The 13,080-nt window shown below is 43.1% G+C and overlaps 1 protein-coding gene across 1 annotated transcript; it reads left to right on the top strand.

Annotated features, from left to right (window-relative positions):
* The first annotated feature begins 1,149 nt into the window (after positions 1–1,149).
* On the top strand, positions 1,150–3,402 carry HTR1A (5-hydroxytryptamine receptor 1A). Its single transcript, XM_039364408.1, has one exon. It carries the CDS (start codon positions 1,635–1,637, stop codon positions 2,964–2,966), a length of 1,332 nt encoding a protein of 443 aa, XP_039220342.1. The 5' UTR covers positions 1,150–1,634; the 3' UTR covers positions 2,967–3,402.
* The last annotated feature ends 9,678 nt before the right edge of the window (positions 3,403–13,080 follow it).

Here is a 13,080-nt window from a genome sequence, read left to right as displayed (position 1 = left end):
GGGCCGCACTTGGGTTTTCTCCCTTCCTTGCAGCTTCACAAATCATCCACAAATCATTACTCTCATGGTTAATGTGTTACTTCTTTCGGCTGACCAAAATAAGGAACGACTGTCCCTACTTCTCTTGTCGGGCATGCTTTCCCCCGATTTTTTCAGCTTGGCCTCTGGCCAAAGCTTAGCTCATTCTCCCTCCCAACGACTGCACTACAGACTGTATAAGAAGGGAAGATGCAGCCAACAGTGCAGTCAGTACCGATGTGAAATGTGTTGGATATGTAGAAGGAGAGGATCCAGTTTTGTCCATTCTCTTCCTATCCGGATGTGTGGATCCCCAACTTTAGAATGGTGGTTGGGAGTATTGGGAGTCAATGCAACACCTGTGAAAGGTATCAGTAGAGGACGGTTGCCCTATTTGCTAGCGACTTAACTTTTGCTTTGGGGAATGATTCCTTTCCTTTACACTGCTTAGAAGTTTGGGATTAATGAAGGTAAAAGCAAAGGACTGAGTGCTGGCAGGTCTAAAGGCTGTTACAAGTTTAGTTTCCCCTTGTGAATGGAGAGAGGGTCTCTTTCTTATTCGTTTCACCAGGTAATGCTGTTGCACATTCCACTGATAAAAAGAGACCATCGCTTGGAGTGTAATGCAATCCAGAGGGAAATATCTACTCACACGCATAAGGTGTGCTTGCTGGAGGAGTAGCCGGTTGGAGGATGTGGAGTGGAAACTGAAGAAAAGATGAAGGGGGCAAAGTGGAGAAGCACAAGAACCCGGGAGGATTCGGAGGTGAAGAACTGGGAATGAGAGGAAGGAAGGGAGAGAAGGAAATAAAACAACAACCCAATAACACGAGGCGTGAGAAAGAGAAGGAAAGTCACCAACTGAGTGGCGGAGTCGGTTCTAGAGAGGAAAGGAAAATCGAAGAGAGAGGGAGGGCAGAGCGAAAGGAGTCCGGAACAACCCAGGAGCGCTACAAAAGCGGGGGGGGGGGGCGGGGGGCGCAGCTGCAGAGAGAGACGTCGGCGACAGCAGCAGCAGCAGGGCTAAAGAACGGGAGCAGGAGCCAGGACGCCGGAGGGGAGGGAGGGGGCAGAAAGGGGAGAGAAGAGAAAGGGGGCAAAAGAAGCGAAGAGGCAGCTAAGAGAGGAAAAGTTGCATCGGGACGAAACCTTAGCCTCAGCCAGGGCGGAAAGACCGACGGGAAGTCGGGGAAAAAGAAAACTGAGCAAGTGAGAGTTAAGGCGAAGAAGGGCGAAGCAGCCGGCCGGAGGCAAAGAGAGAGCAAGTTTAGGAAGGGCGAAGCGGAACCCTGAGCAGCAAGTGGGTGTCGGCGGAGAGTTCGAGGCCGGGAGGCCGAGCGAGAGGAACGCTCGGCGACGTCGGTTCCGGAGTGCTGCTCAGTCTGGGACGCGATGCAACCGCCGCGGCTCTGCCACTCTGACCGGGGCTGGCCCGAGGACCTGGACGTCGCGAGCCCGGCCGCTACTTCGCTATAGCTCACTAAGGGACACGTGATCCAGGCAGGCGGCCGCTTTTCGCCTGTCCCGTCGGAGCGCCATGGTGACCCTCGGGAGGAGCTGCCCGCCGCTGCCGGAGCCGGAGTGAAGGCGCTGCCTTCCTGCCCGCCCCTCTCGCCATGGAGCTATCCAACGGCACGGCGGCGGCCGGCTTCGGCGAGCCGACCGGGTCCCCAACCCCGCCGCCCTCGGGCTCCCCGGCGGCGGCGGCCAGCCTGGGCTATCAGCTGGCCACGTCTGTGGTGCTGGGCGCGCTGATCCTCTTCGCCGTGTTGGGCAACGCGTGCGTGATCGCGGCCATCGCCCTGGAGCGCTCCCTGCAGACGGTAGCCAACTACCTGATCGGCTCGCTGGCCGTCACCGACCTGATGGTCTCGGTGCTGGTGCTGCCCATGGCCGCCCTCTACCAGGTGCTGGGCAAGTGGACGCTGGGCCAGGCGATGTGCGACCTCTTCATCGCGCTCGACGTGCTGTGCTGCACCTCGTCCATCTTGCACCTGTGCGCCATCGCCCTGGACCGCTACTGGGCCATCACCGACCCCATCGACTACGTCAACAAGCGGACGCCCCGCCGGGCCGCCGCCCTCATCAGCCTCACCTGGCTGATCGGTTTCCTTATCTCCATCCCGCCCATGCTGGGCTGGCGGACGCCCGAGGACCGCTCTGACCCCAACGCCTGCACCATCAGCAAGGACCCGGGCTACACCATCTACTCCACCTTCGGCGCCTTCTACATCCCCTTGCTGCTCATGCTGGTCCTCTACGGGCGCATCTTCAAGGCGGCCCGCTTCCGCATCCGCAAGACGGTCCGCAAAGCGGACAAGAAACAGCCGCGGTCGCCAGATGCGCCGGTGGGAAAGGTGGCCGACACTTGCCTTTCCCACTCGCCGGCCAGACGCTCCAACGGCGGTCCCCAGCAGGAGCAGCGGCGGCAGCTGCAGGCGGCGACGGGGGCCAAGGGCAGGAGGAGCGCGGCGGAAGCCAAGGGGGCGCCCTGCGTCAACGGGGCCCTCCGGCCGAACAAAGACGGCTGGGTAGCTGCCTCGGCCCTGGAGCTGCGCGAGATGACGTCGTCCAACTCGACCAAAAGCCTCATGCTGCCCCTGCCCAACCACCCGCTCCCCGACGCCGCCTCGCCGGCCCCCGAGCGCAAGAACGAGGCCAAGAGCGTCGAGGCCAAGCGCAAGATGGCCCTGGCTCGCGAACGGAAGACGGTCAAGACGCTGGGCATCATCATGGGGACCTTCATCCTCTGCTGGCTGCCCTTCTTCATCGTGGCGCTGGTGCTGCCCTTCTGCGAGGGCTGTTCCATGCCGGCGTGGCTGGGCGCCGTCATCAACTGGCTGGGCTACTCCAACTCGCTGCTCAACCCGGTCATCTACGCCTACTTCAACAAGGATTTCCAAAGTGCTTTCCAGAAGATCGTCAGGTGCAAGTTCTGCATGCCCTGAGACGGGGCGGACGGCGGCCGAGTTTGCCGGGAAGGCGGCGCCAGGCGAGGGTCGGTGCTGCGCGACTTCATCTCTTTCGGCTCCACGGACTTGCGCGAGGCCCGAGCTTGTTTCGTTGCTCTCCTTCTGCAGAACCGGGATCCTCCGCTCCGTTTTCTCGGGTCCCTGGGCTTCGGGGTGGGAAGGGCAGGGCGTCCTTGGGGTCGCCGCACGGCTGGAGGCTCTTGGCGGCCTTGGGGGTCAGAACCCAAGCAAGGCTAGCGCGGGCCGAGATCGCGGACCCTGCGCTCTTTTGCTCTCCGTCCTGTTCCTTTCCGAGCTACTTCTCCAGCAAGACGGCTCTGGAAGGTAGGACCGCCCGGTGGAAAGGCTGACTGTCCATTTGATTTGTGTCTGTCGGTCCCGGTCTCGACTCCTTCTCAAAGTTTACTTCTTACTCCAGCTTGAGAATCTGACTCTGGAGACCGGGAAGGGGGGGCGGGGCGGGGATGATAAAGACGGAGGGGGGCGGTTTCGGGGGTAGGACGGGCTGCAGGACTGAAATTGAGAAGGGAAAGAAAGCCAAGCCCCCCCCCCTTCCCCTGGGAACCCGCTCGAATTTAAACTACAATAAAAGCCACCCTATGCATTAAAAGAAACATCTGCTCCTCTCGCCTAATTCTTCCTCTCTCGGATTAACCGCAAGAAAGTAACAAGCGGCTGCAGCCAAGATTTTGCTTCGGGAAAAGGCCGAGTAAGTCGGAACTCTGAAAGGGAGCGAAGGCTACCCCCTCCCTGGATGTCGGGAACCTGGAGGCAGCCTGGCTGTCGGGGGCAGGCATCTGAGCAGGGCGGGGAAGAGGGATGGTCTGTCTTGTCCCACTACCGATTTGGGAAGGTCTTGACTTGATTCCTGATCCTGTTTGTTTCCCGAGCTTGTGAAGCCCCTTCTCCCAGTATCATCTTGGGGATTTTCTTCCAAAAGAAGCGGGGTGCATGGATGAGTGGATGTTGACAACCTGGTGGGATGGAGAAACAATTCTAGGCAACTTTGCTCAAAAGTCAATCTTTGCCCTATTGGACAAAGCAGAGCAGATCCTTTGGGCTCTTTGGGGGCACTGTGGGGAAGGACCCCAGGGCTTTACGGAGAATCAGCAAGGGTGAGGTCAGGCTGTAGCTGGGATCTCTGCCTTAACCAGAGAAGAGGCCTGAAGATCTGGGGCAAATAAACGTCCAAAAGAGCACAGCATAGAAAAAGAGGCAAGTGGCCTAACCAATCTCTTTGGGCTCAGTTTGGAGAAGGGGAAAAAAAAAGCAGAGCAATATGGGATTGCATTGACAGAATCTTATTAGGAAGTGGCTTGAGAGCAGACAAATAACTGGGTGCTTCAGGCAGAAGCATTCATTCAAGCCCCCATTCAAGCCCCCATCTTCAATTGGAATAAAGAAAAAGAAGAAGAAGCTTTATCAGGAATAAAGCAGTTTTTCCAGAGCATCCTGCTCTGAGGTTTCCTTTGGAAAAGATCAAAGGCACTTCTACATCACTGACTGGCTTCTTCTACAACTTATAGACGTTTAGAGGAGAGAGCCAAGATAGCAATTATAAATTTGGTCCAGAAAAAAGTAAGGCCTTCTCCTGCCTTAATTGTTTTGATTTTCTAAACTGGGTAGAACCAGTTTTGGTTCTCTGCAATGCTGTCCATGTGCGCACAGAGGTCCCAGGCTGCCTGCTGCACTTCTTTTGCTGGCTAAAAGTCTGTAGCCATTTATTCCTTAATAGTCCATGAGTTTGACAATATGCCATATGTGGCCAACATGGAGGTATTAAAATAGAAATAACACTATAAAAGTTTCAGCAGATATTCCATCCAAATCCAGATCTATGCTACATTTAGAGTGATTAGAAACAACTGTTCTGTCACAAAAAAATGTAAACTAGGTTCACTTGTATATGAGTGGGTTTTTTTTAATGGTGCTCTCTGATTATATATGCTAAATAGATGTCGCAAAATTGCAGTGCAGGGCCTGAAAGCAATCAGCAAATCCTTAATCTGTAATACACCTATAGAACCCCATTTTAAAATGTGTGGGTTAACACAGGATACAGGTTATGATCTCCAGGTTCTAACAACAATCTATCACACATGAGTTTATTTTATTAAGCACATTTAAATTTTTTAAGCACACTTTAATGAAACCCCAAAGGAAAATAGTGAACATCTGAAACTCACATACCAAGGATTATATCCTGTAGAAAAACAACAATTAGGCAAATCTAGAAATGATCTCCGAATCTTTCCCTCAATGCCCTCAGTTCAAATCTGATTCTTCCATCCAACCCAGAAGCGCTTTCTAGGGGACTCAGCAGTGCTGTCAGGTACCATTGTGAACGGGGCTTGTTTTAGAGCTTCCAGTGCAAAGAGTTCCAAGAAACATCCATTAGTTTGTGTTCCAAGTTGATGTTCACGGAGTTCTGTAGCACATACAAATGTCAGCATGAACCTAAAAGCAATGAGATCATAGAACATGCAGCACTGTGGGCATAGAAAGAGAGACCTTTGATTTATGTAGTCCAATTTGTCAATCTTGACTAAAAGAATTTCAAGCAGATTTATGCCAATCCTCATCATTTTGCCAGAATTAAGGGCTTCTGCGGGAACACAAGAATGCTTACTTTCCAGCAGGAAAGGTTATGGATTTGAAGCAACAGTGAATTCATATTTGGAGTTAGTGGAATTTCAGTATATTTGCTTCCATAGAAAAGCTTTTAGAATGCTTCTCATAGAGGCACAATAACTACCCTTGCTCACACAGGTCCATGCATATTGCTAATTCAGAATATTTTTTTAGGAAGACTTCATAAAACAAGAGACTAAATATTTTCTAGATTGTCCTAGAAAACCACAGAAATAAATCTGTGATTCTTTTCATGTAATTCTTGGAGAGACATTCCAGTGGTTCAAAGATTAGATAAGTAGAATAGTAAAAATGTGATTCATTTATTATGTAAACGCAAAAGACTACTTTTTCCCCAGACCCTGTTTTCTCACTAGGATATCTCCTTTTCTTAGCTTTCAACATACTTACCAGCTTAATGTAAATTACTATGTTTGAAACGAGATCGTGTAGCTTGTAAGCAGTAGTTTATAGTTTAGTGTACTGGCTAAAATCCATCAAAATGTGGTTTATTCATTGGCTGAGGCTGAAATGAACCATGGCTATCTTTCTGATGGGGAAATGTGAATTTCCACTGTCATTTTGATTGTGTGATAGAAGGTAGCATCAAACATAACTACCACAAGGACACATTAAATTAAATCTACTTTTGTCATTAGAAATCAAAAGTTGCAACTTTTTTATTTTCAACATATTTTAGTACCATCAGAGCCAGGCTGCACAAATCAGGGCAACAACTAGACATCAGTAGAAAGCTGAAGTTTTTTATGTTCCTTTGTTGGCCTCCAGTGGCCAGATCTGGCAATCCTTTATTTTTAAATAATTTTGTTTTATTATTTTTAATCCTAGTAATTATTAGATGCTAAGAATATTTTTAAGAGAGATACACTTATTCACAACTGAATTTTAGTTCAGATGTAGTATATAATTTTCATGAAGAAGATGCATTGGTAACTCCATAGAGCAAAGGGAAACTCTAGTTTAAGCAACTGCCAACTGGTAGTCTAGATTGCTCATTGATCTGAAAGCCCATTCCTAGGGTTCATATTTTTCTTTTTCTTTAGAATCTTGCAGCTTTCACTTTCACTGCTAAAACTCTCTATTTTTAAAACAGCAATAATATTGATGTTTTTCCATAATAAGGTATTATCGCCTTTTTCAGTTGGCTCTTTGGTTAAACAACTAAGTGGCTAAACTTTCTGCATAGAGCAGGTTTCACTGGACACAATAAATCTAATACTTTTCAAGACAGTTCAGAGGAATGTGCTGCTAATCTTTTCTACATGTAAATATAACATCATCAGAGTCTTTGGTTTTGTAAAACAGAGAGAATCCCATTCCAGGTTAAAACCATCTTTATTTTTGAAAATAGATAGAATAGATAGAATTCACGAATGTCATCTGGAAGATATTTAAATTTTTGAATAATGCACTCAGGATAGAATGTAATTATGTGAGTAAAACCTCCAAATTTGCAAATAAAAAGAATGCAATCAGAATTGCTTTCCCTATTTTATATTTTTAAGAGAGGATCACTGTTCAGTTAGGAGTGCATGCTATCAATATTTTCTTATTTTTGCAGCAAATCTATTGAGTTGACGGACTGCAAGTATGGAGTTTAGGGCAAAGTAAACCTTAAAGTATATAGTTTTGCAATATAGTACATTTTAAAAAATGTCATACAGTATTTTACATGGCTGTTGATTTATTCCATGATTCAAATAATACAAGCCTCCATAAGTTTTGCATTGTGCTTGTAGAGGGAAATTAATTTTATTGAAAATTTCTCTAAAATGTCACCATTAAATCATGCTTTATATTCCTGGTTTTTGGATCAGTTACAATTTAACCAGAATTCTATCTCACAGTGGAAATACAGATTTACTGTATGGACCAAATATAGAAATAATGACTTGGGATGGAGTTAGATTCTTCTTCAGCAACCACTTGTAATACAACTGTTGAGGTCTATTTGACAAGAGCAATCCAAGATATTTTAAAATTGAAATTGAGAACTCAAAAGGCCTCTTCTCTATTTGACTGCAAGCTTCTAAAAGTTTTGCTGTTCCTTCAAACCTACATTTTTGCTATCAACCTCTCTATCACTTGTGATACAATCGGAAGTGTTTACCTGTCTCCTCTGCCTGATCCTGCTGGGTGTATGTCTCAGATTTCCTCTTGAATAAGGGCTTTGTATGGTTCAATCCAAAATTCCCAATATGTTGTTTTCCATTTGTATTGTACTTAAACTCTTGTAATTACTTCTGTAGCAGCTGGGAATGATAGGAGTTGAAATTCAAAATATATGTGGAGCATCACGTTATGGAAGGCCAATTTAGTCTTGTAATAGCACACTTCTATCCACATTTACTCAGACAAACGTTTAGTGGGGTTTACTCTGGGTAAATAAATATAAGATTGCAGCCTACATTGATTTATTAATGTATTCATTTAAAAATGTATTTCCTATTTTATACTATCCCATGGGTTTATCGTGATTTCTAATTGTTTTTTGAGTTACATGTGGGAAATGGAAAATATTAAATCTTACTTTTGCTTAACATGAAGTGCTTCAAATGTTTTGAGATACCCAGAACTTGCAGCTAGCATGATAAAAAAAATTTTAGGAGCTAAAAACCTGGAACAAATTGTGAAATCTTTGAAGGGAACCAAGTTTTGAAGAACCGTTTTTAGAAATCTATTATTTTCAGATTGCTCTTTGGAAGTCATGGATTAAGAGGCAACCATATTTAATGTAATACTAAATACTGATGCTAGGGCTAGGTTAATGAAGTGGATAAAGCATCAGGCTAGAACTAGGAGATAGAAACTGGGAAATCATACATTCTAGTCCTACCTTAGGCACAAAGCCAGCTGGATGCCTCGGGACACCAAAATAAAATAAAAAAATGCTTTAGATAGGAGTGGCTACTTTTGTTCTAAACATTTCTTATATTTCTTCTCTTCCTGACCAGCACATTTTTTTCTTCCAATTTGCCTTGTGCTCTTTTATAATGCAATCATGCTCTACTTGAGCATGTTTCAAGAATAGCATAAAAGTATTAAACTAAATTTTGAAATTGCATTTTATGACTCCTTGGCTTCAGGTCCAATTACACTGACTTGGAAAGCTGGTCTCTTGCATTTAATTGGACTTGCTTTACACTTCAGGTATTTGTTTCCCAGATGCTGTTAAAATTATTTTACAGTAATGGATAAGGAGTTTGTGTGTGTGCGCGCATGTGCGTGCTAATGCATACTCATGCTTGGAATCAGTTTCTGAATGCTGGAAAGGTTGTCATGGAAAGAAAACACAGAAGGCTGTGAATTTAACAAGCAACAGTGGATGAAAGGTTTACTTTTTGACTGCAGAAATGACTGAGCAGTGAACACCAAATAAAAGTATAATGTCGTCCTCCGGAATCATATCTTGTTTCAGTGGGACAGGTTTTGCATAAATGACCAGAGTCTGAGCTCCTAGGATCCTCTTTAGAATCTCGAGTCTGAGGGATGTGACAAAATGCACTCCTGGTTTCATACAGGGTATGGATTGGACCTAATTTAACTTCCCCAAGCCTAACTAGATTTGACGGGATGTGAATATATTTGCACTACTCAACAGTCTACTGTCTGTGTGATATTCATCTTTAATCTCATGCTCGAGTCAAAAGGTGATATGCTTTAATCTAAAACAATGTGTGCTACCTAGAGATAAAGGAAATGTTATTCTGTGAATGTTTATGTGAATGTATATGCCCACTGATGAACTGCAGCTGCTTACTATGTTCATTGAAAAAGGTAATTTTAATATGTTCTAGAATTAATTTTTGGATCAAAATGGATGGCATTTTCTGAATTAAAGTGAACTTGGATTTCATTTTCCCCTCCTTTCTTTCTTTATGATGTCTGATGCATATCTTTTGGTGGTAGTTTTATATTTTTGAAAATGAAAACAGAAAGAAGTCCAGACATGCTCTTTTGAAATAACAATATTTAATTTCAAGTTATACACAAGTTATACTTGCCCCATAAAGTCTGAATAATGCATGGGTGATATTTGTTATAACATATGACTGTTATAAATGAGAAATCTTATGCTATTTCTTTAAATATACAAATATATTCAGCCCTATTTGAATATACAAATATACTCAGTCCTATTTAAATTAATTTTGGGAAGCAGTAGATTATCTCTCTGTCTCTCCCCCCTTCTTTCTGAGAGAACTTCTTTCTCTCTCTTCTTTCTTATGTCAGAAGTTACCTCAGGATGTGGCCAAAAAAGGTGACATGATTGAAGCTCCACCTGATGCACATACAATATGAACAGAGCTTCAATCATACCATCAGAGCCGCTGTGTTGACATTTTGGACCATGCCTTGTGGATAGCCATGGGTGCATACTAAATACAATTATATAACACTGATATTATTGGGTTAGAGCTGAGTTTATTTTCGGGAAGATAGGAACATAGGTAGATTAGTTAGTTGGCAAGAATTAGAATTCCTCTTCTTTCTAAATAATACTTTTTAATGAATCTGGCACTAATAAAGGAAGAAATGCTATGATGTACAGTTTAGGCTAATATCTTAGTGACACACACAAGGATGCATTTGTGTGAATCTCTGCATTTTTATTAAGGGAGAAACATCGACTTGATTATCCCTTCCATTTTGATCTTTACAGCTAATAAATTTTCTTTTGCAAATGGATTATGACTGTTTCATCTTGAATGTAAGAAATTTAAAAGGACAGAAGATCTTCGTGTATAGTTGAACTCTTAATTGATATTCCCAGGGGAGGTTACATCTAAGCTATGGCTGGATTCAGTCACTATTATCCCTTCAAAGAAATTGAGATCAAAATCCCTGTTCTGTTTTAATCACATGTCTGTCTCACAAAATTGCCTATTTAAAAGAAAAAGTGAGTAATGGATTCTGAATGGCCAAATGACACATTATTGATGTAAATTATTTTGATTTATTTTAAATGTTGGTTTCTCCTGAAAAAGAGCAGAAAATTATTACAGATAGTCCTCAGCTTACAACAGTTTATTTAGTGACTATTCAAGGTTGCAACAGCACTGAAAAAGTGACTTATGACTTTTTTTTTCACACTTAACAATCTTTGCAGCATCCCTTTGGCCATATGTTCAAAATTCAGATGCTTGGCAACTGGTTCATATTTCTGACCATTGCAGTGTCCAAGGGTCACATGATCACCTTTTGTGCCCTTCTGAAAAGCAAGGTCAATGGGGAAGCCAGATCCACTTAACAACGTTACTAACTTAACAATTGCAATGATTCGTTTAACAACTGTTGCAAGAAGAGTTGTAAAATGGGGCAAAATTCACGTATTAAATGTTTTGCTTAGCAATATAAATTTTGGCTTCAATTATGGTCGTACGTCAAGGGCTACCTGTATTTGATATTGAACATTCCCCTGGTGCTTCCAGATGTGCTAGATTTTGACTGTATAACCTTGAACTGTGAGAGTTAGTGTACTGTACTGGGAAAGCCCCTTGATAGGTAAATCGGTATACTACACATACTGGCGTAGTTCTGTTTTTGTTCCATAATGATTCTGGAACATCATAAGTTTGGGATAAGGTGTTCCACAAAAGAGGCCATTTCCAGGACAATTGCCACACAGGCTGGAAATATTGGAATTTGTAGTTCTAATTATTTTGGAAGCCACCAGGTTGGGTAAGGTGCTGTTAAGAGTCACCAATTTTACTTTGAATTCACAACCCTCCTGGCAGCTTTATTTACTTCTGTTGTTGCTGTTGATAATGATATAGTTCAGGCAAGCCATTGAAGATTCAATAATTTGCCTGAACTATTAACGGTATATCAATAGTTCTGTGGTGGCACAGTGGTTAAAATGCAATATTGCAGCCTAATTCTGCCAACTGCCAGCAGTTTGATCCTGACCGGTTCAAGGTTGACTCAGCCTTCCATCCTTCTGAATGAGGACCCAGATTGTTGGGGGCAATGTGCTGACTCTGTAAACTGCTTAAAGCACTATGAAGTGATATATAAGTCTAAGTGCTATTGCTATTCATGTAGTTTAACAAATGTGCACACAAAAATGCATTGTGGGAAATGCAAGGGGAGGCTTAGATGCTTCTATTCAGCTTTTCCTGAAGAGCAGGATATTGGGTGAAAGAGGCAAAAGACATAATGAAATCTTATATTGAAGGTCAATGTTAGAAGATCTCTTCATTTTGGCTGATACTTTAAATGTACATCATAAGTTTTATGACTTCCATTTGTGAATTGATTTAGAAGTTGGAAACAATATGTCTTATATCTTCTGGTATCTGAGAACTTAGCAATATGTTTTAGTGTTTAGCTACTTGGTACAGAACCCAATAATGAGGAGACGTCTGTTATTTTCTTTTTAAAAAGTATGCTATTTAACAGTAATTTTTACTACTCTGATGCTTCAATAACTAGTATTGATTTCTGGAATATCATTTACTGTATTATAATCCTGTTTTCCAAATAGTTAATTGTATGCTTTAGAGATTGGGTTCTTCTTGTTTCAAACGTCTTGGGAAACATGGAAGAGAACCTTTATAGTTATTTTATGTATGCCAGTTTTTCTATCCTGCAAATCTCAAAGATATCTTCCATAGGTAATGAGTTCTGGTACTACTGAACTTAATTTTCCAAATAGTATTCTTCCTTATCCCATGGGATAACTTAATTTGAAACTGAGGGGCCTCCAAAGACAAACATGGTGATACAGTTGGAGTAGCCTAGTTCAAAGAAAACAATTTGGGGCTCTACACAGGACATGGAGAAACCCTGAAGTAGCATTATGCAGCTATAGTAGCCTTGAAAGCTCAGCCAAAGAGAAGTAATTAAAAGAGCCAGATATATTTAGCCTGGAGAAGAGAAGATTTGGACACAGACATGTCATCACCATTTCTACTCCAGACTCATGAAAAATCAGCCTGAAACGAAAGTCATTACAGTCATGATTGTCTTCAGAGTTACTGACCTCAAAATGTAGAGGTTAAATGCCGTCTTGAGACAAAGAGGAAACCCTGCCAGTGGAAGATTGGAAGTTGAATAAAGTGAATAGTTATTAATTGAAAATGCTCTTCTGCCAAGAGTTTAATGCTATCTATATCTTATTAGGAAGATTCCCCCATTCAACAGAGTGAGGCTTATATTAGGCCCCAAAGAATTCAATAAGGCTCAATAAGCATTTACAGTATATTTATATTCTATCTTCTATGTCAGTTATAATGATAATGTTAAAAATGGCTTATCAACACTAGAATTAAACTAATGGAAGACAAGGAGTATTAAAACAAATTGTATGGATAGGGCATATTTCCAAGATCTGAGAAGTGCTTCTCAAGAAGCCAGTGATAGAACCACAGCCCCAAAGCCATAAAAAGCATGCAAATGTGTACTGTATATTTTTGCCCCAAATGGTGCTCAAGGT

The sequence above is a fragment of the Crotalus tigris genome, unplaced genomic scaffold, assembly GCF_016545835.1.
Source record: "Crotalus tigris isolate CLP2741 ecotype Arizona unplaced genomic scaffold, ASM1654583v1 scf7180000017592.2434428, whole genome shotgun sequence".
In the NCBI taxonomy this organism is placed as follows: Eukaryota; Metazoa; Chordata; class Lepidosauria; order Squamata; family Viperidae; genus Crotalus; species Crotalus tigris.
This window is presented reverse-complemented; position numbering and strand designations above follow the sequence as displayed.